This window comes from Leucoraja erinacea, chromosome 40 (assembly GCF_028641065.1).
Source record: "Leucoraja erinacea ecotype New England chromosome 40, Leri_hhj_1, whole genome shotgun sequence".
NCBI lineage: Eukaryota > Metazoa > Chordata > Chondrichthyes > Rajiformes > Rajidae > Leucoraja > Leucoraja erinaceus.
The window spans coordinates 3,068,359-3,093,739 of NC_073416.1; the positions used below are offsets into that span (position 1 = coordinate 3,068,359).

The 25,381-nt window shown below is 43.9% G+C and overlaps 2 protein-coding genes across 6 annotated transcripts in view; both read left to right on the forward strand.

Moving 5' to 3' along the window:
* The window catches only part of LOC129714775 (cysteine sulfinic acid decarboxylase-like), a 28,194-nt gene extending 27,816 nt beyond the window's left edge, over positions 1–378 (forward strand). Inside the window, 1 exon segment of the mRNA XM_055664611.1 lies at positions 6–378. Coding sequence (XP_055520586.1) covers positions 6–188 — 183 coding nt within the window. The 3' untranslated portion in view covers positions 189–378.
* Positions 379–4,314: 3,936 nt separating this feature from the next.
* The window catches only part of racgap1 (Rac GTPase activating protein 1), an 85,226-nt gene continuing 64,159 nt past the window's right edge, over positions 4,315–25,381 (forward strand). Inside the window, exons 1-4 of one of the 5 annotated variants that reach the window (XM_055664624.1) lie at positions 4,318–4,531; positions 8,468–8,806; positions 18,692–18,919; positions 24,645–24,804. In XM_055664624.1, the coding sequence (XP_055520599.1) occupies positions 8,480–8,806; positions 18,692–18,919; positions 24,645–24,804 (715 nt within the window). In that variant the 5' untranslated portion in view covers positions 4,318–4,531; positions 8,468–8,479. Of the gene's footprint in view, positions 4,532–8,467; positions 8,807–18,691; positions 18,920–24,644; positions 24,805–25,381 lie in introns of all 5 variants that reach the window. The other 4 variants (XM_055664623.1, XM_055664625.1, XM_055664626.1 and 1 more) reach the window with 4 other exon arrangements.

The following is a 25,381-nucleotide window of genomic DNA, read 5'->3' on the forward strand; positions in this document are numbered from 1 at the left end:
TTTAGGTGGCTCCATTCATCAAGGAACGGATGGTGAAGCAAGGTACCATGATGGTTGGTTACCAGCAACAAGAAACCTACGTGAACTTCTTCCGGCAGATCCTGATCAGCCCTCAGATCAGCCTAGATGACCTGGAATTTTTCTTGGATGAAATCGAGCACCTTGGAAGGGACTTCCAGCCGCACTGATGCGTGGCCTGTCTGTTGTCTGAAGAGTTGGGACCAAGTTTAGATGACCCTCTACTAGTTGCCCCCTGAACCCTCGAAGAACCTGTCAGCTTTTTTTTCTTTTTTCTCCACCACGTGATTAAGTGGTTTAGCTTGGCAAAGTATTGTATTTTTGTTGCTGTTTTGCTGAATAAAGACCAGGTGAGTTAAAGGTTGGTTGTAAGAGCTGGATGTGGTTAGAAAGGTTTTGGCGGATTGTGAGCCCAGAACCAGAGCTGTCTCTCTTTGTCTCGCATAGATGTGATATCTGGTTTAGTTTAGAGATACAGCGCAGAGTCCACAATGACCAGTGATCCCCGCACACTGACGCTATCATGGCACACACTAGGGACAATTTACAATTATACCAAGCCAATTAGTTCAAGTTCAAGTGAGTTTATTGTCATGTGTCCCTGATAGGACAATGAAATTGGAACGGAAGAGGCTCAAGCTTGCTGCTGTGTATTGTAAGAGTCGTGCTCTTGTGCTGTACCGGGCGTTGGGGGGAGGTATCCAAAGACCAGCAGGAGGTGGGACTGAGGAATAGCCGGATGATCAGGAGCACTCCACTGAATAATGTCAAACGGCTGCAACCTCGGGCCCTGAACCGTGACATGAACTTATCCGGGCAGCAGATGTGAAGAAGTGTCGCGACCCGAAACGTCACCTATTCCTTTTCTCCTTAGATGCTGTCTGACCTGCTGAGTTACTCCAGCTTTTTGTGTCTATATTCAATATCATGGTCGGCATACGGGTGGCAGGCCGAAGGGACTGTTCCTGTCCTGTATTGTTCTGTGACTGGTCCCATGACTAAATCGGGACGGTTAAAGAATTAAAAGAACATGTGGAACAGCCATGTCACCAAGGCTCTGCACACAATGAACCTGCCTTTCAAATGGTTACTGACCCAATGTATCTGTACACGCCTTGTTTCGTTCAGCTGCCCAAAATTCTCAGTCTTTCCCTCTCTGCACAGATGCAGTGTCTGACGTTTACCAGAAAATAAAGCTGCTCTGCTCCTTGAATAGGCCAGGCGTTGCTTTGAAGCGTAGAGAGATGAATAGTACTCCATGCTTTGAACAGCTCAATAGACAATAGGTGCAGGAATATGCAAAGCATGTACAGAGAGCAGCAAAGGTGCACCGGACTGGTTCAAGGGAAGGGTGGATGTGTCAAGTGAAGAGCGATTGAGTGGACCAGGGCTGACCTCCTTGCATGTATTGTCCTGCCCTTCACAAAGGAAAGAAAACTCGTCGCAGGGCTCCCGCTGGCTTCTCCAGGATTGGTTGCGTCACCGCACTTGACAACCACAGGCGCCCATCTCCGCCACTCCCTTTCCATTGGCTGAGGGCAACAGAGGCCATTACCCGTCTTGTCAGAATGCCGTTTGTTCAACTAACTCGTATTCAACTGCTGTTCACATCGAACCCTTCTCCACTTCGCCCTGAAGTTCTTGTGTGAATATTTGCATTCCTCGAGAGCTGGCCACCGTCTTCCCCAAGTGTCCTGGATGGGCCCCGAGGTCAAGGCATAGTTTCGCCAATGTTTTTGTGTACATCCTCAATAAAATTGGCCCAATTTTAATTGGTCTCCAATTATTCATTTTCTGCAGTTGAATTGGATTATCCAAATTTGGAATACGGACCACGCAGCAGTTCTCAATGCAGTCGGGAGTCTTACCTCCTCGAACCCAAGAAGAAAGCTTCCTCGCTGACATTGATGTCCATCTTGCGAACGTTGGCTGGAGATAACCCATACACGCACGCACGCCGCACTTACTTTTTAAAACCTTCAAATCAGATAAAAGATTGGTGTTATTGGCCTGAGGTAGCCACTGCACGTCTATCAATAGCTGCCTTATTATTAAAAATGACAAAATGTGATTTAAAACGCTCAAGATCGGTAATCTCTAATGGGCAGCACATCTTGGCCGTGCCAGTCATTGGGTGCGCAGATAAGGCTCTCCTTAAGTCATAGGAGCAGAATTGGGCCATTTAGCCCATCAAATCACCTCTGCCATTCAACCATGGCTGATCTAATTGAATTGAGTAAATTGTAATAGCCAAGTATGTATACATACAAGGAATTTGCCTTGGTGCACTTCCTCCTAACCCCATTCTCCTGCCTTCTCCCCATAACCCCTGACATCTGTACTAATCAAGAATCTATCTCTTTCTCTCTGCCTTAAAAATATCAATTGACTTGGCCTCCAGAGCTGCCTTTGGCAAAGAATTCCACAGATTCACCACCCTCTGACTAAAGAAATTCGTCCTCATCTCCTTCCTAAAGGAACGTCCTTTAATTCTGATAGATTCTGCCTCATCTACTCTCTGCTAAATGAGTGACAAAAGATGCCATGGGACAATTTTGAAGGGCAGGGCACTTATCCCTGGTAGCCAGGCCAACACATAACTCAATCAGCATCACTTAAACCAACATCATCTGATCATAATAATATGGTTGTGATATCTTGATGTGCACAAAACACACTGCTATATTTCTTAACATGGTAACAATGATCATACTTTAAGGATCGTCACTAAGTCCTGCACTAAAAGGAGGCACCTTCTGAAAGGAGATGAGGAGGAATTTGTTTAGTTAGAGGGTGGTGAATCTGTGGAATTTCTTATTTCGAGAGGGCTGGAATACAAAATCGGGGATGTAATGCTGAGGCTTTCTAATGCACTGGTTAGATTACATCTGGATTATTGTGAGCAGTTTTGCGAGCAATTCTGATATCTGAGGAAGGAGGTGCTGGCGTTGGAGAGGGTCCAGAGGAGGTTTACGAGAATGATTGGGTTAACCTATAATGAGCGTTTGACAGCACTGGGACTGTACTCGCTGGAGAGTGAAAGGCTTCAATAGAGTGGATGTAAAGAGGATGTTTCCAGTAGTGGGAGGGTCGGGTAAAAGAGGCCATCGTCTAGGGACAAAAAGACGTACCTTTCGAAAGGAGATGAGGAATTTCTTTAGTCAGAGGGTGGTGAATCTGTGGAATTCATTGCCGCAGACAGCTGTGGAGGCCAAGTCAGTGGGTATTTTAAAGGCAGAGATGGACAGATTCTTGGGGTGGAAGATTGCAACCGTCACGTCTGCCCTGTCTCGACTAATGCAATCAACTCGACGTGCACAAACGGAAGATCAAATAGAACAAGTTGTCCAACAACTTTAGGCTGTGCACGCCACACAAAAGAATAAGACGACAGATTCTTGATTAGGTACACAAAAAAGCTGGAGAAACTCAGCGGGTGCAGCAGCATCTATGGAGCGAAGGAAAAAGTCCGAAACCCGAAACACTTCCCAGCTTTTTTGTGTACCTTCGATTTTCCAGCATCTGCAGTTCCTTCTTAAACAGATTCTTGATTAGTACGGGTGTCAAGGGTTATAAGGAGAATGGGGTTAGGACGGAGAGATAGATCTTTCTGTGATAGAAACAGAAACATAGAAATTAGGTGCAGGAGTAGGCCATTCGGCCCTTCGAGCCTGCACCGCCATTCAATATGATCATGGCTGATCATCCAACTCAGTATCCCGTACCTGCCTTCTCTCCATACCCCCTGATCCCCTTAGCCACAAGGGCCACATCTAACTCCCTCTTAAATATAGCCAATGAAGTGGCCTCAACTACCCTCTGTGGCAGAGAGTTCCAGAGATTCACCACTCTCTGTGTGAAAAAAAGTTCTCCTCATCTCGGTTTTAAAGGATTTCCCCTTTATCCTTAAGCTGTGACCCCTTGTCCTGGACCTACCTAACATCGGGAACAATCTTCCTGCATCTAGCCTGTCCAACCCCTTAAGAATTTTGTAAGTTTCTATAAGATCCCCTCTCAATCTTCTAAATTCTAGAGAGTATAAACCAAGTCTATCCAGTCTTTCTTCATAAGACAGTCCTGACATCCCAGGAATCAGTCTGGTGAACCGTCTCTGCACTCCCTCTATGGCAATCATGGATCGTGGCTAGCTTTATCTTGCACTAAAGTTATTCACATTATTCCCATGATTGATTGGTGAGGTCGACTTGATGGGCCGAGTGGCCTTAATGTGCTCCTCGAACTGGTGGAACCCGCCAGTAACAAATATGGCGGCGGCGCGCAGTGCGGGTGGGCGGGCGGCATTTGCCAGCGAGTGTCATGGCGGCGCGGGCTTCAGATCCCGCCGTGAGATGGACGCGGCATTTCCCGGCGTGCTCGCTAGCTCTTGTGTGTTCTTTTCCGCTGCGGTCGCTGTCTCTTTTTGTGTGTGTGTGTGTGTGTGTTGTTGTTGTTAATTTTTTGTCGCCGGGACGGAGCCGGAGCTAATCGAATGCTGTGAGGAGCGCCTCTCCCGGTGAGTCACTCGATCCTCACTTGGAGCCGAGGGAGTGGGCGCCCGGAGCCTGGATCCGGGGGAGGGGGCGGAGGCGAGGGGGGAGGGGAGGGGGAAGGCCCGGCCCGGAGGCTTCGCCTGCGCTCCTAGGCCGGGCCCGGGACAGGCTGCCTCGTCCCGCTCTCCACACATCGCCTCAGCACTCCACACTGAACAGACGATTGAATCCCTCACACACACACACAAAAAAACACCCCGCATCCGCTCTCACCATGATTTATAAACGTTAATTTTAGAGGAATTAGAAGATGAAAGGCGGACTGTGAGTCATTTTTTCCCGCGACTCCTCACTGCAGCCCGGGCCTTTTCCCTCCCGTTCCTTTCACGAATCTTCAATAAAGATCCAGTTTTATTTTCGGAATCTACGTAAACATTTCTCACAGATTTTCCCCAATCCAAAAACAAAACCAACCCCCCAGAGGACAGGCTTAAACCTAAATCGCCGTGAGGTTAATTGAGCTTCAAAATACACCTCATTTACTCAGCGTCGGACCTTGGTTTGTGGCTGCTCTACGCTTATTATTGCTGTCTGTGCCGTTATGTTCCTGCTTCAACATGCGTTAAATCTACCTGGACGTTTATTTAAAGCCTCTTGCGCTCGTCTTTAAAATCTTATAACCGCAAAATAGCGTGGATGCTGGGAACCTGAAAGACTATTCGACACTATCTGTGGAGAAGGGAACATGATTAATCTTTCAGGTCAATGGCTCATTTCGCCATTTTATACAATACAATAATACTTTATTGGCCAAGTATGTTTTGCAACGTGCGAGGAATTTCATTTTCCAAGTCAGTCATACAAATAAAAAGCAACAGAACACACAAAATACATTTTAACATAAACATCCACCACAGTGACTCGTCCACATTCCTCACTGTGATGCAAGGTGGAAAAAATAGTTCAATCTCATCTACGTAAAGGGTTTTCCACCTATTGTAAAGTCCTCTTGATTTTGAGTGTGAAAACTATGTGATGCCAGTGGAATTTGGACAGAAACTTTTTTCCGTGGATCATTACCTACCTGAAATTCTGGTGGGGGTGTTGGAATTTATATGACACTCCCAATACAAACACCATCAATTTTGTTACCGAGACGAAATAGGACAATCCAAAACTATAGGTGGTGCCTCTAATGATGGGGAAACCAGCCAAGGTGTTACTGGCACCTTTTTAAAAATACTTTTCAGTATAGTCCAGACCCACAATGGAATGCGAAGTGCAACTCATCATGAGACATACTGGGGAAACACAATCCTGGGGACTGATCCCAGTCTTCAGAATTTGAGATGGCATCAGCATCAGGTCAAAGAAAGCCTCTCCCCACACTGGATCTTGTGGCAAGAACAGATCACCAGAAATGTTCGGAATTAAATTTCTGGCAGGTATTTTTGTAGGGGATATTAGAATATCGTAATACCTAGGATATGATTCTCCATCGCTTAGGTTCATTATCACTCAGGGGCTCTGCTACTGATTTTTCCTGTGACTCAAGACTTTCTTATCCACTGATCTCTGCTTGCAGTCCTGTTTGGATGCAGGAAGATAAAACAGTACAGCACAGGAGCAAGTCCTTCAGCCCATAATGTCCGTGCCAGACAATGCCCAGTTCATCTCCTCTGCCTGCACGTGATTCGCATCCCTCCATTCACTGAATATCCGTGCGCCATCTAAAATCCTCTTAAAGGCCACCATTTTATCTGCTTTCACCACCCCTGGCAACGGATTCTCTCTCCCATTTGGAAACTATACACAGCAGTCTGATTTTGTTTTTGTCCCTCCTTCTTGGGTCTAAGTTAGAGTCATAGAGCCATAGAGTGTGAAACAGGCCCTGCTGACCAAGCTGGCCCATCTATGTTTGTCCCATCTGCCTGCATTTGGCCCACATCCCTCTAAACCTTTCCTATCCACGTAACTGTCTAAATGTTTTTTAAATGCTAAATAGACATTGCGAAACCAAACCCTCCATTCTCACCTCCATAATCTCTCTCATCATCTTTAAAAGGTTGTGCAGAACCTTGTTCTCTGAACCATCTTGTTGACGGATTATTTCGCTCACCCTTTTGACCTCTCCGTGCATTAGTCCTGGATTAGTAACATTTAGCATTTCTTTAAAAATTATTATTTATCTCCACCGTCCCATTGTAATATGGGATGTTTTGGTTTGGAATTGACCATCGCATCACGTTGACGAGCTGGGAGGAGCTCCTGGCCAATATTAATTTTGTAATTAATATAAAACATATTTTGGCCATTATCACAAATTGTTTTTTTTTAAACTAAACAAATTGGTGGATTTGGGGATCTTGTGTATCGTTGTTGCATTATTTCATTACACAATGGTGACTGCATTTTAAATGTACTTTGGCGACAGTGAATACCCGATACATTGTTGCTTGCGGGAGCTTTCTGTGATCATGGCTAGCTTTATCTTGCACTAAGGTTATTTACGTTATTCCCTGTATCTGTACACTGTGCATGGCTCGATTGTGATCATGTATAGTCTTTCCGCTGACTGGTTATATTAGCACGCAACAAAAGCTTTTCACTGTACCTCGGTACACGTGACAATAAATAAACTCAACTAAAAAAAAAAAAAAAAACTAAAATCATATTGGCTACTGGGTTTCCTGCAGTATATTCCAAAATAATTTCATTGGTTGTAAACTATATTATAGTGCCTCACAAGGTCATAAAAGGTCAGTGGAAATTCTCATCAGACTTAAAAAATTCTGATGAATTCAAGTTGTTGATTTGAAATTGGAAGTTTACCGTTTGGGGGCAATTGACCTGTATTATGCCATTCAATTATATAAAATGTAACTGCAGTCATGAGAGTGGCTCACAACCAAGATCAAAATGTCAGTATGGTTTCAGGTAGAAATGGCTACCTAAAATGTTACAGCAAAGACAAGCAATTTGTTTTTAATTGTGAGGAAACATGGGTATCAGGGTCTTGAGAGGGTTAGTAAAGGGCCTGTCCCACTTACACAACTTTTTCGGCGACTGCCAGCACCCATCATAGGTCGTTGCAGGTCGGCGAAAATGTTCAACATGTTGAAAATCCAGGTCCTTTGTGGTCACAATGTGTGTGCAAAACAAGGTGCCAAGCCCATCTCTGATCTACCTGTATATTAACACAAATCATGGATATCATTCTGCCTCTACAAAAGAATCTTATTCAGGGGGCCACTATCCCCCGGAAATAGGTTCCAGACACTCACCACTCTTTAAAAGACATGTGCGGGACACATTTTTTTTACACTTTGCCCCTCTCGCCTTAAAGCTATGCCCTCTAATGTATGATTTTTTCTATTACTCCAAATACAGCCTTTTCCAGTGCCCTATAAAGCTCAGCACCGACCCCCGAGGCACACCACTAGTCACAGGCCTCCAGTCTGGAAAAAAAACAATCTTCTACCATCACCTGAAGATAGACACAAAAAGCTGGAGTAACTCAGCAGGACAGGCAGCATCTCTGGAGTGAAGGGATGGGTGACGTTTTGGTTCAGAGACCCTACTTCCACCATCACCCTCTCCTTCCTTCTATGCAGCCAATTTCACTGTCCAGTCGGCTAGCTTTCCCTGGCTCCTGTGCGATCTAACTCTCCCAAGCAGCCTAACAGGCGGAACCTTGTCAAAGTGGAGTAGTATTCAACAAGAATTGGTACTTTGGGCGGGGAGAAAATTGAGAGGACAACCATAAATGTGTCCTTCAAAATAGCAGTCACAGATGACAGTAAGCACTTCATAGTTTGGTGCTCTCACGTACATTGATCTTCCTAAAGTCGAGGCTTTATTGTAGATTAGAATGACCCTTGTTTTGCATATTAATATATTTTTCTCAGACATTCATTGAAGCCCCCAGGGTGACGTCTAACGATTGTATCTGTTCACAGTATTCCAGCCAGATGAGCAGTGTGGATGGAATTCCAGATCATCCCAGTGTCCCCACAGGTGGACAACAGCCCCTCCTCGAGTACAGGAGAACTCCGCAGCAGACGGCTCTAGTAGACAATGTCATGTTACAAGACAACACCAGACAAGTTGGAATCTTACCGAACAGCTCTGTCAGCCATGAGATTGTGGGCTCCCACAGTCTCCTGCAGAGTAGCACAATCAATCATCAGCCAGTACTTGTCAGCAGTCCAGCGACTCAAAACGCTTTGGGAAATGCGGAGCAAACAGACAATCGTGTTGCTGTTACAGTAACACAGGGTCTACCTTGTGCATCCCAGGTAAGTTACTTGATTTAAAAAGGAACATTTTCACGTAGACATTTTGGAGCTCCAGGTATACAAATCGTATTCAGAGGTGAATTCAAAAACTTTAATGTAATGCTGGCTTTTATCCCAAGAAAGGTGGATTTACAGAAAGGAAGAGAAGTATGCTTCAATTGTCAAGAGCCTCAGTTACATTCCATGTGGAACACTGCATTAACTTCTTGGGCACTGCAGCTCCTGAAGGATGTATTGGCTTTGCAGGGTGTGCAGAGCAGATTCACCAAGAAGGATAGCAGGACTTAGCGAGTTAAATTGTTGCCTTGAGCACAGAATGATGAGGAATGTTCTAATGTTAAAGGATTTCTGTACAGATCAGGGCAAGTCAAGAACAGCGCGTGTAATGCCAAGATCACGCCAGGTAACACAGGGAGATCAAGCAGCAAAATGTAGTCATAACCTGGAACTGTCCCAAGATGCCAGGATAATAGGAACTCCAGGATTGAGATCAGTGGAGCTTGTCAGATAAGTAAGTCGAGAGATGGATCGAGGGAGCAAAGATGGATACATGGAATTTAAGGACATATTAGCCACCGTGCAGTTGATTGAGGCAGGACCCTCGAGGGGCAAAGTGGTCTACACCTGTCGCTATCAGGACACTGGAGGAACTGCTTTGATTGTAAAATAACGCTAACATGTTTGTTTTGAGAGGGTTGTCGTGGCCTGGTCTATCCGAGATGGAGGACCGCTGATGATGCCACCAGCTCTTCTGTTGTGGATGCTGGCCTGGATCATGTGCTCCCTTGGCGTTGTACTGCAATCCACGAGAATGCTACCAGCCATGTCCGATCCTTCAATGGTGTATAATATTTTAGGTACTTATTCCTTTCAGTGCAAGCAGAACAAAAGTAGTCCAGGTGTTTTATATTTAAAACAACATTGAAGGGCAGATTTCAAATCAGTGAGCTATCAGCCTCATCACTTTGGAAAGATACAAAATGCTGGAGTAACTCAGCGGGTTACTCCGGCATATTGCATCGTCCCTTGGCAAGTCAGCATCTGCTGTTCCTTGCTTCGACAGCTTCATCCCTTTGCTCAACTGTGACGATGAAGAGACAATATTGATATTTTCTACTCCTGCACAAGTCCTCCTTGTAAAACCTGCAGCATGCAATCCAAAATAAAAAGTTGTCTGTTAAATCTGCCGCATGGTGCTAACTTCTGGTCTTCCCTGTAATCTTCACTCTTACTGAATTTAGTTTAGTTTAGAGATACAGCGTGGAAACAGGCCCTTCGGCCCAACAGGTCTGCACTGACCAGCGATCCCCGTACACTAATACTATCCTACACACACTAAGATAATTTACAATTTTACCAAGCCAATTAGCCAAACCTGTACGTCTTTAGAGTGTCGGAGGTAGCCGGAGCACCCAGCAAATCTTTTGATATTGGCTTACAATTTGACCCGTTTGTGTTGGCAGGTTCGTAATAGATATGGATTAAGAATTTATAGTTGAAGTTGGCAGTAAATTTGGTTGATGTTGTGAATCTGCATTCAAGTTGTCATGAAATTCTTATCTCTCTTTTTCCAAACTGCTTGGACCGTTTTCATTTAGTTTATTGTCACGTGTACCGAGGTACAGTGAAAAGCTTTTGTGGCATGCTAACCAGTCAGCTGAAAGACAATACAGGATTACATTCGAGTCATTCATTGTTTAGATACGTGGAAAAGGAATAACGTTTAGTGCAAGACAAGCCAGCAAAGTCGGTCAAAGATAGTATATGTTTTTGTTGCTGAGATGCAGGGAATGGCTGTGCAAAACAGTTAATTTGTTTAAAAAAATATATTAATCGAGTTGATTGGTCACCTTGCCTTTATTGGAAGATTTTGGTCACTGATTATAATAATGTGGTCATATCTTATCTGGCAGTTTCTAATTGGTTTCTCTGCTTTTCATTTAAATTATTTTCTCTTCAGTTTTGAGTTGAAGTATGATGGGTGAAGTGTAATAACTACCACATGTACCCAAAATATGCAAGATTTTTCAACAATATTACATATATCAAATGGCATTGCATGCAGCCAGTCTTTCTCTTAAAAGGACAGAGTGCTGGACTAACTCAGCAGGTTGGGCAACATTTCTGGAGAACATGGATAGGTGACGTTTCAGGTTGGGACCCCAGCTATTTACGATATATATATATATTAATGATTTGGACGAGGGAATTGAATGCAACATCTCCAAGTCTGCGGATGACACAAAGCTGGGGGGCAGTGTTGGCTGTGAAGAGGATGCTCGGAGGCTGCAAGGTGACTTGGATAGGCTGGGTGAGTGGGCAAATGCATGGCAGATGCAGTACAATGTGGATAAATGTGAGGTTATCCACTTTGGTGGCAAAAACAGGAAAGTAGACCATTATCTGAATGGTGGCAGATTAGGAAAAGGGGAGATGCAACGAGACCTGGGTGTCATGGTACACCAGTCATTGAAAGTAGGCATTCAGGTGCAGCAGGCAGTGAAGAAGGCGAATGGTATGTTAACATTCATAGCAAAAGGATTTGAGTATAGGAGCAGGGAGGTTCTACTGGAGTTGTACAGGGTCTTGGTGAGACCACACCTGGAGTTTTGCGTGCAGTTTTGGTCTCCTAATCTGAGGAAAGACATTCTTGCCATAGAGGGAGTACAGAGAAGGTTCACCAGACTGATTCCTGGGATGTCAGGACTTTCATATGAAGAAAGACTGGATAGACTCGGTTTGTACTCGCTAGAATTTAGAAGATCGAGGGGGGATCTTATAGAAACTTACAAGATTCTTAAGGGGTTGGACAGGCTAGATGCAGGAAGATTGTTCCCGATGTTGGGGAAGTCCAAAACAAGGGGTCACAGTTTAAGGATAAGGGGAAAATCTTTTAGGACTGAGATGAGAAAAACATTTTTCACACAGAGAGTGGTGAATCTCTGGAATTCTGCCACAGAAGGTAGTTGAGGCCGGTTCATTGGCTATATTTAAGAGGGAGTTAGATGTGGCCCTTGTGGCTAAAGGGATCAGGGGGTATGGAGAGAAAGCAGGTATAGGATACCGAGTTGGATGATTAGCCATGATCATATTGAATGGCGGTGCAGGCTCGAAGGGCCGAATGGCCTACTCCTGCACCTATTTTCTATGACCCTTCTTCAGATGGGTCTGAATCTTTCAATGGGTCTGAAGAAGGGTTTCGGCCCGAAACGTTGCCTATATCCTTCGCTCCATAGATGCTGCTGCACCCGCTGAGTTTCTCCAGCATTTTTGTGTACCTTCTGAATCGTTCAATCTTCCTCTTGCTTGTATGCGACTGTTTATCTCTATAGTGTAAGAGGGAACTGCAGATGCTGGTTTAAACCACTTAATTGGTACACATGGCAATAAAAGACATTTGAAACCGAAGATAGACACAAAAAGCTGGAGGTCTCTGCAACCTCCGACGTTCCAGGGAAAAAAAAATCCGTCTGTCCAACCACTCCCTGTAGCTAATACACTCTAATCTTTCTGATAAACCTCTACACCCGATCCAAAGCCTCTACATCTTTCCTGTAATGGGGCACACAATAGTCTCGACACGAAACATCACCCATTCCTTCTCTTCAGAGATGCTGCCTGTCCCGCTGAGTTACTCCAGCTTTTTATGTCTTGTCTTCAGTTTAAACCAGCATCAACAATTCTCTCCTCCACCAACAGTTTCCCTGACTTCCCACATCCTGCAGGAGGAGCACTGTACCAATTTACCTGAAGGAAAGAAGAAATAAATCCCACAAGACTCACACACAAGAGCAGACTCTACCATATCCTCCTCTGTAGTCACCAACCTGGCACAGCTTCCTGTGGCAAAGACACACCCCTTTACTTCCATACAGCTGCTACCCTTCTTCTTCTATATAGTGTTTTTTGGCGGTTGGCAAACAACTTTTTTGGTGCATTACCGCCACCAACTGGCATGGAGTGTGGATCAAACAACACCATTACATATTCTAATAACCTATATCCTTCCGAACAAATTGGTTACCCTAAGAAAAAGCATCAGGATTTGATAGCACTTATTTGAACTCCCTTGCAAAATATCTACCAAATCAAATTGTACTCCTTCTTTTCTGAACTGCTCACTCATCCGTTCTCTCTCCTCCTCATACCTCTCACAATGTACAATGACATGCTCTATCGTTTCCTCTTGCCCACAGTATTCACATCTGCCTGTATTATGCTTGCCCATTACAAAAAGTGTACTGTTCAGACCAGTGTGTCCAAATCTAATTCTTGAAATCACTGTCTCCTCTTCTCTGTTCTTTCCTGCACATCTCATCTTTCCCACTTTCCTCTGGACTCTGTAGAACCACCGTCCTTTCCGCTCTTCCTCCCATTGCTTTTGCCATCTTTCCTTCAGTCTTTGCTTAATAATGTCTTTGATTTCAGTTTTACCTATGTTAATACTTAAATCAATCTTACTTCTTTTTGTTACCTCTTTTGCTACCTTATCTGCCATTTTGTTTCCTCTAATGCCAATGTGTGCTGGTACCCATAAAAATATGACTGATACAGCTGCTACATTACACTTAGCTTCCTTTAATTTGCTGCTCTATTAGCCAATGTTGATCACACACCCAATCCACTGGTTACCTTTAAATTGTCCTGCCTCTCAAGTTGGCTGGTTTCAGCTGGCTTCAGTAATCCTCTGCTTCCCTTTTACATTCTCCCATATCTTCCCCTTACTGCAGGGACCATTCCCTCTACGATTCTCTGTTTCATTCATCCCTATCCACTGACCCCCTTGTCCCCGAAGAAGGGTCTTGACCTGAAATGTTGGCTATCCTTCTATTTCCACAGACACTGTTTGACCTGCTGAGTTCCTCTAGAACTTTGCTTTGTTTTTTTAACTTGTTTGACCTCTACCTCCTTCCACCACCAACACTGTGTACGAGCTACAACATGTACTACTGAAACTTGTCATACTCTCGAGCATAATGGAAACATCATTACTTGCATGCATAGGAAGGAACTGAAGATGCTGGTTTACACCGAAGATAGACACAAAATGCTGGAGTAACTCAGCGGGACAGCCAGCATCTCTGGAGAAAAGGAATAGTTGACACTTTGGTTTGAGACGCTTCTTCAGACCTTCTGAAGAAAGGTCTTGACCTGAAATGTCACCTATTCCTTTTCTCCAGAGATCCTGTCTGATCCACTGAGTTACTCCAGCATTTTGTGTCTAACATGTGTGCAGACAATATGCAGTTGTGCAATGTGTTTTTCATTCTTCATCAGTGGGTTAAAATCCTGGAGCTTTTATCATTCCAGCCTTTGAGATGTAAAGATTAGTTACAATAATTTAAAAAAATTGTACCTGACTGTTTTAGTGAACTTTGTGCATGGACTCTAGATCTTTTTACACTTCCATTTTTCTTAGTCGGTCACCATTCAAAAATTCTCATTCCTAATCTGTGGTCCAAAATAGATGGAAATCCATCAGGTATGGTTATTGCTTAATGTATCAAACTCCCTTCTGCTTCTATGCTCTTCATTTGGTTATAGTATCAACAATAGACTGGAGTCTCCAGACAATAACTTCACTGTTATTCAACCCAGATGAACTGTGAGTGAGGATTGCTACTAATAACGTGCCAGCAACTACAGGAGAGCACTCTGGCAATGCACAATGGTGACTCAGTTGTATTGGAATTACTGTTTATGTTTGCCATATTTAAACTCTGTAGAAGAAGTCAGCTGTTACCGATTCATAATTGAGCCCACAATGATGCAAATAGGTCACTCCTGTGTACTGGAGCAAGGCAGAGTCGAGAATCCCTGCAAGACTGCTGTGTTGAGGCCGCTGGGAGTCTATTCATTGTGTACCTTTGTGCAGCGAATAAATGCTTTTGATCTGAATTGGCTGCATGTAAATTTACTTGTGCTGGTGGACAGTGCAAACTGGTGTTGCTTCAGGCCCAATCATCGCGGATGGCATCGACACCAAGATGCTTTACCTGTGGTCCACTGTGGCATTAACGCCCGCATGTGACTTTCCATTGAATCCTCAATGATGGTGCAAGTACTATGGAAGGTTCTACAATATGACTTCCTTTACATGGGAACTAAACTAGAGGTCATAGCAAGTAAGAGTGGGGGGGGGGGTTGGGAGTTTAGAGATACTACGTGGAAACATGCCCTTAGATCCACCGAGCCCGTGCCGACCAACGTTCACCCTGTACCCCTGCACTATCCGACACACTAGAAGCCGATTCAGTGCACCTAGAAACATAGAAAATAGGTGCAGGAGTAAGCCATTCGTCCCTTCGAACCAGCACCGCTATTCAATATGATCATGGCTGATCATCCAAAATGAGTACCCCGTTCCAGCTTTTTTCCAATATCTCTTGATTCCCTTAGCCCTAAGAGATATATCTCTCTTGAAAACATCCAGTAAATTGGCCTCCACTGCCTTTGCGGCAGAGAACTCCACAGATTCACAACTCTCTGGGTGAGGTGCACCTGTGCGTCTTTGCGGCCTGAGAGGAAACCGGAGCACCCGGAGAAAACCCACGAGGCCACAGGGAGAATGTACAAACTCCGTCCAGACAACACCTGTAGTCAGGATCGAACCTGGGTCTCTGGCGACGTAAGGCAGCAACTCTACCGCTGCACCACCACGCTGCCCACCTGTTGGGTAACCTGTGAGCAAAGAAACCAGAATCACAAGTGCTGATTCCAGTTTATTTGGCTATTGATCGACATTGGATCCTGGCTCAACAAAAGTATTCATTCATGTTGCAAGCTGTTTCATAGTCTTGCCCCTTCCTTTTACTGCAACATACTGTAACAACCCTCCAAAATCTCAGTAGTCTTTCAGTTCTGGCCTCTTGCACATCCTGGCTTTTGTTTCTGCAACACTGTGTGTTCATCTGCACTTTCCCAGGTTCACACTCAAAACTTCTCCCTCTCGTTTGTCATCTCCTTTAAGTTGCTCCTTAAATTCCAATTCTTTGAATATGCTTGTTCTGATATCTATTTATTTGCCTGGCACATTGTCCAATCTTGCTTAGTAATGCCCCAGTGACGTTTCGTGAGTTGTTTGACCACATCAAAGTTGTCGTTGAGGTGGTAGCAGGAAAAAAACGTCTGATAAAATGCACAAAACTCGTCGTTCGCATTTAACAAACATTTAATCGGTTAAAAAAAAAATTAAGCCCCAAAATAACAAGAAGAATAAGATTTAAATTAACCAGGAGTTTGATCAGAATGAAGATGTGAATGTTGAAAGAAAAAAAGCATACTCGACAAAGCGCTTTGGATAACTAACTATCAACAAAGAAACCGGAATCACAAGTGGCAGTGATTACAGTTTTCAAAGTCATTGATCAAAGAACACGTCTTACTGATATGTTTGAGAAAGAACTGTAGATGCTTGAAAAATCAAAGGTAGACAAATATTCTGTGGTTTCTTTTATCAGCAGTAAAAGGAGTCTGTATTGTCACAAGTTAAAGAAATAGACCCCTCTATTCTTCAGCTCCTGCAATGCACATATTATATTCTTGTAGAATATGCAAATAACATCTGTTCAGAATGGGCAGATTATGTTTGGGAGAAGGTTGCAAAATACATATATTCAGGAAGCACAGCTGTGGTGAAAATTCTGTCCAATTATAGAGAGAAAAGTGTTTAAGAAGGAACTGCAGATGCTGGAAAATCGAAAGTACACAAAAAAGCTGGAGAAACTCAGCGGGTGCAGCAGCATCTATGGAGCCTCCAGAGAGAGTAGGAGAATCCATAGGTGCTGCTGCACCTGCTGAGTTTCTCCAGCTTTTTTGTGTACCATAGAGAGAAAAGTGTTTCGTTGACGCCTGATTTCTGACACAAACTGGGGTCTTCAAATATGTTTTCAGATGAAATTTTAATAAAAGGCACTGAAGATCATTTTAGTGCATCAATTTCAGTTATTTTGAAATACACTTAAAAAAAAAAGTTCGTTAAAATCTTCAGCCCAGTTCAAGAGGCACATTAGTTGTATAACAAGATCCGGGCCAGACTGAGGTTCACCCTCAGGAAGGCCGATCTAACTTCTGCAACAGTGACTCTGGGAAGAGGCACACTTGAGTCTGAGGGGCCTTCTGCTCAAAGCGAGCAAAGAAAGCATAAAGTTCATCAGGCAGGGCCGCACTACCAACAGTGATGTTGCCTGACTTCACTTTACAGCAAGCTATAATATTCAGAACGTGCCACATTCTGTGTGTGTCCGAATGATTATACCGGGGCTCAAGTTTGTCCCGGTATTATCTCTTAGCTTCCTTGATAGCTTTGCGAAGATCATAGCGGGCCTTCTTGTACTGCTTGGGATCGTCTGACTTGTATACAGCAGACCTAGCCTTCACCTGTGAATGTACCTCTCGGTTCATCCATGGTTGGGAAACACTTGGATTGTCTTCTTCGGCACACACTCCTTTACGCACTCGCTGGTGAAGTCAGTCATGACAGTGCCGTAGTCATTCAGGTTAGCTGCAGAAGGTAGGTGTTTTTTATTGATGTGGAGCAGTGGTCGAGGGTGTCCTGGCCTCTGCTGGGACAATGGTTTACATTTGAACTGGAGTGATTGTTCTAATGCAGGAAATAGGGTGCCAGTTTCTGCACCACGGGGCTGCAATTAAATAAATGACCCGGTTATCTAGTTTGGATGTGGTTGTGGGCTACTCGATAGCGGGAGCTGACGGTATGGGCTTGGGTGTATATAGAAACATAGAAATTAGGTGCAGGAGTAGGCCATTCGGCCCTTCGAGCCTGCACCGCCATTCAATATGATCATGGCTGATCATCCAACTCAGTATCCCGTACCTGCCTTCTCTCAAATACCCTCTGATCCCCTTGTCCACAAGGGCCACATCTAACTCCGTCTTAAATATAGCCAATGAACTGGCCTTAACTACCCTCTGTGGCAGAGAGTTCCAGAGATTCACCACTCTCTGTGTGAAAAAAAAATTTCTCATCTCGGTTTTAAAGGATTTCCCCCTTATCCTTAAGCTGTGACCCCTTGTCCTGGACTTCCCTAACATCGGGAACAATCTTCCTGCATCTAGCCTGTCCAACCCCTTAAGAATTTTGTAAGTTTCTATAAGATCCCCTCTCAATCTCCTAAATTCTAGAGAGTATAAACCAATTCTATCCAGTCTTTCTTCATAAGACAGTAATGACATCCCAGGAATCAGTCTCGTGAACCTTCTCTGCACTCCCTCTATGGCAATAATGTCCTTCATCAGATTTGGAGATATGCTCATGAAACCTTAGTGGCCGGGTCCCGTTGGGCCACAGTGTGGTGTCCAGCTCATCACTTTGTCCAGGTCAGAATGACTTGCTTAATGTTACCAGCATGTGAATGGTATGTTTAGCATTATTATACTTGAGGCAAGAGTCAGGTCAGTTCAGGAATCCAAGTCTGGAATCGCTTGTGCACTCAGCCTGGGTAAGGTTTTAGATTCATACCATTAGATTAGTCCCATGCGATCTTTTACAACTACTTGCAGAAGAGGTTCGCATCTCGTCTCAAGGTCACCATCTTCCACAATGCAGCACACAGGCCACATGGTTGAGGTTGATGAAGTGAGTCTTGAACCCAAGGTACACAAAAGTGCTGGAGAAACTCAGCGGGTGCAGCAGCATCTATGGAGCAAAGGAAATAGGCAACGTTTTGGGCCAAAACCCTTCTTCTTGTGAGTCTTGAACCCACATCTTCCTCACCTAGAGTTAATGATTCACAGTTGCCAAAGGCCATAATCATTTTACTAAAATAGAACAAAAAGGTCATGGAAGCAGCATTTGTTGTTTGAATCCACTTTGTACTCATTTTCCAAAAGACCCGCCTCACGCACTGTTTCTCTCAATTAAAGGTATTGGGGAAAAACACGGTCCTGGAGGGAGTTATTCAACTTGATGATCATGAAAAGCAGAGACAGCAGGAAGATCTGGAAAAGCTGCGGGTAAATGAAAACCTACTGAAGCTGGGAGACAATGAGGATTTGTTGAAGCTCAGACAGCATGAAGAATTGATGAAGCTTCGGGAGCATGAAGAACTGCTGAAGAAACAAAGGAGTAAAAAAGTCCGTACTACATCTAAAGTAAGTTTGCAATGATTCTCTTAAAAGATTGTGGCTTGGACTTTCCACAAGGGATACAATTGGAAAATGAACTGAAAACTGCTGGTGTTGTCTGGTAGCGTTATGTCCAAATCTTTGCGCAAATCATTTGTACGTGGCCAAGTATAAAACTTCCCTTATGCACTTATTAAAGTGTACGAAAGCTGCATTTTTGCGCATAATTGAAATTTGTTCCAATAATCCGTGTGTTTGAAACTGCAAGCAAAGGTTTTGGTTTCAGCTTTAGCTGCAGGATGAGAAATAAACTTAAGTGAAGGCTTCAGTCTATGCTGGTCATGGCAAGTCAGGCTGTTATGAATAAATGTGTCTAGCTACACATGCCAGCCTACCCAGGATTCTGGGTGTAATATTTGATACTCAACACATCTCAGATGGCACAATTGGCAGAAACTTGCCTTGATGTTGATGGGGATGATTCCGATAAAGAGATTGGCGAAAGTATATAACGATTTGCACAAATTTCATGATATAGTGGCAGTTTCTGGCCATAAGATGCTTCAAATTAAAATGAAAGCTTGAGCTTTCATTCTACGTCGGTTCAATTATCTGGACAGATATCATGTTGGAATTACCCGGCCCAAATTTATGTCAGGCAGCATCTCTGGAGAAAAGGTAAAGGTGATGTTTCGCATCTTCGGACTGAGAGTCAGGTGAGAAGGAAAAATTAGAGGTATGAAAAGGTACAGAACAAATCAGAGCTGGCACCGATAACTCAGGAAAGGTGGAGCCCACAATGGTCCTCCACTGTCAGAGTGAGGCCACCCGCAAATTGGAGGAACCGCACCTCATATTTCACTTGGGCAGCTTATACCCCATCGGTATGAACATTAACTTCAAGTAACCCTTGCATTTCCTCTCCCTCCATCCCTCCCCCACCCTAGTCGTCTTGCTAGTTTGACTGCTCGCATCCCTTGGTTATCACCTCATCCACAGCCAACAAGGGACTATTGTGGGCTCCACCTTCCCTGGGTCATCGGTGCCGGCTCTAATTTATTCTGTACCTTATTCTGTAACTAGCATCAATGGGCGATCGATGGTCGGTGTGGTCTCGGTTATGTTCATCCCATAATCAATTTACAGCTATCTCATGGACAGCTGCTTGTATATCTGGAAAGGATTCATATAATAAAGGACAATAAAATTGAATCCAATCCAAAATATAGTGTTGGGGCCTTCCCATTCCTCCGTCTAGTTTACTTATGCTTCTCTCCCTCACGACGAATACTGTTCCAGGGGCGCCAGCAGCCTTCAGGTACCTTGATGAAGTGATTCATATTTTTTGGACGGAATAGGATGAACACAGGCAGGCTAGTGGGTTGTAGGCATTCGAACTTCCTCTCAATTTTCACAGAAGACAGCTTTCCACCAGGAACAGGTATGGGTGCATTGCCCTTTTGCACAGCGAGGGTGAGTGTAAAATGACTAGCTCTTGGTATTCTGTAAGTGGAAGTGTTCAGGTTTGTGTGAATTCTGCTGAGTGAACTCAGTTCCAAATGCCACGGCAGCTGTGATTGTGTTGCCAACCAACTCAGATTGCCCATCAATATAACTTGTTTGGAACAATGGGATTTAAAAAAAAAAAATACCATCACATCCATTATTTTGTACAGATGAGACCATTTGGGGATATTTTGGATTCCCCCCAATGCAAAAGCGAAAATGTGATGATGTTAGATTTCTGGATGTTGGACATCTCATTGTTCAGTAGAAATGCTTTGCCACTTTGCCACACTCGTACCTTGCTTCACGTTTGAGATACCTTCCCAACAAAAAAGAACGCGAATGGAATTGGCGCGAAAAGGGATCATTGTAGCATTGCCTATATAGAGACGCTTTACTGACAGCTCCTGCATTGCCGTGGACCCAGCATGAATCCCTGCCATCCCTGCTGCTGTGCATTCAGCAATGAATCGCCCATGGCCGAGTGTGGAGACGTTCTCTGTGAGGGCTACAGTTGGATGGGCCAGGGTGAGGGTGCAGCCCCTTGCTCTGCCAGAGGAGTGCACTACAACAGTGTGGGGGCTCAGGTACCTCTCACCCACAATGGTGAGGGCAGCCATTGTTCATGCCTGGCAGCTCCACGCTCCATGTGTTGATGCAATGCCCGCACGCTACAGTCTCTCTCATCAACAAATGCCTTGCTGGCAGTCAGTACTAATGCTCCTCATCACCTGATGTAGCTTATCCCATCTCCATATAGCCCTTTGTCTTGCCCCTCTCTCCTCTGCTTTGGAACTGCACTCTCTCCTCGCTTCTGAGGAAGGCTTGCTGACTGAATTATTCACTGATTTCTCTTTCCGCAGATGCTGCCTGACTGGCTGAGTTCTTTCAGCATTTCTTTTAACCTTCTGCCATCACCTCCTGCTGGATGTGATGGAACTATTGTCTCTCCCACTGGTTGGTTTCTCTGCATATGTCGCCCCCCGCCCGTATATTTTCAACAGCCAGCGACAAACATTACCAGTTGATGCTGTGCTCCAGTCCGCCATCTGCTACCTTGGTGCCATTACAATGACGCAGTTCTACTGGGCCCATTTGTCAGAATGAATGAATGAATAGGTTTATTGGCCAAGTATGGACACATACAAGGAATTTGCCTTGGTGCTCCGCTCGCAAGTAACAACACGACATAAAAACAATTAAGAATTAAACATTAAAACATTAAGAATAAAACATTAGGTAGACAAAAATGCTGGAGACACTCAGCGGGTGCAGCAGCATCTATGGAGCGAAGGAAATAGGCAACGTTTCGGGCCGAAACCCTTCTTCAGACCCAAAACGTTGCCTATTTCCTTCGCTCCATAGATGCTGCTGCACCCGCTGAGTTTCTCCAACATTTTTGTCTACCTTCGTTTTTCCAGCATCTGCAGTTCCTTCTTAAAGAATAAAACATTATAGTTTAAACATGTGAATGAGATAAAATACCAGAGCAAAAGGAGGCTGCAGACTTTTGGTTATTGAGTAGAGCTACTGCTCGTGGAAAAACAGCTGTTTTTATGTCTGGCTGTGGCGGCTTTGACAGTCCGGAGTCGCCTTCCATAGGGAAGTGATTCAAAGAGTTTGTGGCCAGGGCCAGAGATGATCTTTGATGGGTTTCCTGTGTCACAAGGAATACAATACACAAGGAATCAGTTAGCTAGAATTACCTGTTACTGTGGGACATTTTTTGCTGGACCCGCGTGTTATTGTGGCCTGGTTTCTCTAACATTATCTGTTGCTGTGGTAGAGTTTGACTGCCAGCATCTGTCACTGTGATTACGGGTTTAAGAAGGAACTGCAGATGCTGGAAAATCGAAGGTGGACAAAAGTGCTGGAGAAACTCAGCAGGGTTTCGTCCTATTTCGTTTGCTCCATAGATGCTGCTGCACCATCTGTCACTGTGGCACAGCAGCCATCTTCCTCTGGTGCACTTCAATGGCAGTGACAGCTCCTGTGGAGCAGTTTCACTGCAATGCTACATTGTGGGAATGCAGTTCCCTAAGCATGTTAACACGTTGCAGTGTTGCAGTTGACACAACATAGTTTCTTGTTGCAACGCGGTCCCTCCGACGCCATCTGTTACCGTGCTGCAGTTCACTTGGCCCCATTTGTTGCAGTGGCTCAGTCGCAACGGTCTGTCACTCGATTGGCACTGTTCCACCGGCACTCTGTTGCTGTGGCACTGTGGCACTGTTGCGCTTGCATCATCTGTCAGTGTGCTGCAATTATCTTGGCACTGCCTATTACTGCCGTGTACAATACAATTTTACATGGCACCACCTTGTGCTGCGCGCCGATAGTCCTGCACTTAATCTAGCCGTGGTGCTGACTCCACGGTACACGGTTCTGCTCGCCCCACGTAATGCTGAGACGTGACTGCATATTACGGCAGATTGGTAGAAACCTGAGACTGTGCCTAATATTTGATCAGAAAATGGGGCTGGGCAAATGATGTACAGAAGAGGAGTCAAGGGTGTTTTACTGTCATATGAACATTGACATTTTTACTTGCAGCAGCACAACAGAATATGTAAACACAGTACTCTGTAAACAATATAATAAACGAGAAAATGAAAGTTCACCTCACTCACACACACACACACACACACACACGACCATACACACACACACACACACACACACACACACACACACACACACACACACACACACACACACACATATATATATACACACACACACACACACACATATACACATATATATATACACACACACACACACACACACATACGCATATATATATATACACACACACACACACACACACATATATATATATATACTAGCAATGTTACAAAATTTTGAGATTTAAAAAATCAAGTCTGCAATTTATCCCATCAGATAAAGCATAACAATAAGTTTAATTTGACACCAAATTCACTTTCATATCTCAAGTATTAAAAAGTTATGACCATTTTCATACTCGGAAATTAGCATCTTGTTCCCTATTGATTTTCAATGGACATTACAAAAAAGCTGTGATCTTGGATAGTCAAACGCCCATTTCTTAAGGAAAGATTAACATTTTTAAATAGCCTAAGTGTCCAAAGATTATTCACAAATAATTCACAATATAACATGATTTTTATATCTAATTTACATTAATTTATAGGCCAAATGGAAGGAATTTAGTGTTCAATTGCTGTAAATAAATGCCCATTTAAATCGGCTTTCTAGTGGGTTCATGTGGAACGCGCTGGTTTAGAACGTTGACATAGCGCTGGATTAGTGCCCTCAAATGCCGAGAAAAATACTGCGGGATATAAAAAGCCCAAAATGAACTATTCGTTATAGATAACTTGATATTCAGGGTTATATATATGCCCCATTTAATGTAAAAATAAGGTACATACCTTTAATTGTTTGCTTTATAAAACCCTGGGGCTGCGAGAGGTTGCGAAATCAGAGAGTAATTTTAAAACTATTATAACTATATTATCGAGGCCTATAAAACTAATAATACCTTTTGCGACCGGGTCTTGCAGCGATTTTTCGTTAATGATTTACTAGGCTGAACACGTGCGATTAGTACAGCCTAGTAAAAATCGCGTTTTAAACCCGCCCCCTCCAAACAGCGCCAAAATCGCTGACATGGCTGAGGGCAGATTCCCAATGACGATTCAGGTAGGTTTTGTAACATACCTATATATACACACACACACACACACACACACATACACATATATATATATATACACACACACACATATACATACATGGTAGTCTTTAATAGCCTGATAGTTGTCGGGAAGAAGCTGTTCCTGAACCTGGACGTTACAGTTTTCAGGCTCCTGTTCCTTCTTCCTGATGGCAGGTGTGAAATGAGAGCATGGCCAGGGTGGTGTGGGTCTCTGAAGACGCTGGTTGACTTTTGAGAGGCAGAGAAAGAAAGTATATTCTGGTAGATAGTTGTAACATTTTTAAATATTATTAACTGCCATTTACATTGAAATAAGTATTCCGTAAAAATCGCTTTATTTATTTGTCCATTCTAAACATTTTCGGTAATTGCTTGTAATGAGAGTACTAGTAATACATGGCCCGTGTATAGTAGAATATGTACACTGTAGCAATCATCCTAAACGTCCATGTTGTGACTTGCCTAGCAAGGGTTTCTGAAGACACGTCCAGTGTCTTATCACTAAACATGCAGAGCATTGTATGTGAATATTCTGCCTTTCAGATTCTGGTAGTCGGCGAAGATGGGACCTTCATGGTTAAATCTCCTAAGACTCACATCTGCGAGCAATGCAGTGCAGCCTTCCGGACTAACTACCACCTGCAGAGACACATCCTCATCCACACAGGTAGAACACAGGACCATGACGTGTACAGAGCTCACAGTAAGATAAAGAGTATGCCTACTTTCACAAGAAAATACCACTGCAGCCAAGCTCTTGTTACAGATATGAGAAGACAATTAAGGCCTAATTCTATTTGATAAGAGCTATGTTCCGTAAAATGTTTGAATATTGTTTTTCATTGCGTAGTCATAAGATGTTTTTCTTTTGATCATAAAATGACCACATGCTTAAGTTTTTTTTTTCCCTGTCCAATTTTCTCATCGCTTTCTACTAATGAAATCACAAAGATAGATCCGATAGTGGCATTTAAGAGGCTTTTTGGATATGCAGGGAATGAATGGACAGGGATCATGTGCAGGCAGAGGAGATTAGTTGAACTTGGCACCATGTTCGACATAGACATTGTGGGCCAAAGGGCCTGCTCCTGTGCTGTACGGTTCTATAATCTATGACAGCTGCGCAGCTACCTCATCCAAGAGGCCATTCTACATGAGCCTGGGCGCTAACGTCAGCAAATTATTTTAGCGTGGCACTGCGTGATCAAGTCATTCATACTTTCCAACAGAGAGGTCAGTGGTTGTGTTCAGGAAACCTGGTGCCTCTGCCATCAATGGAT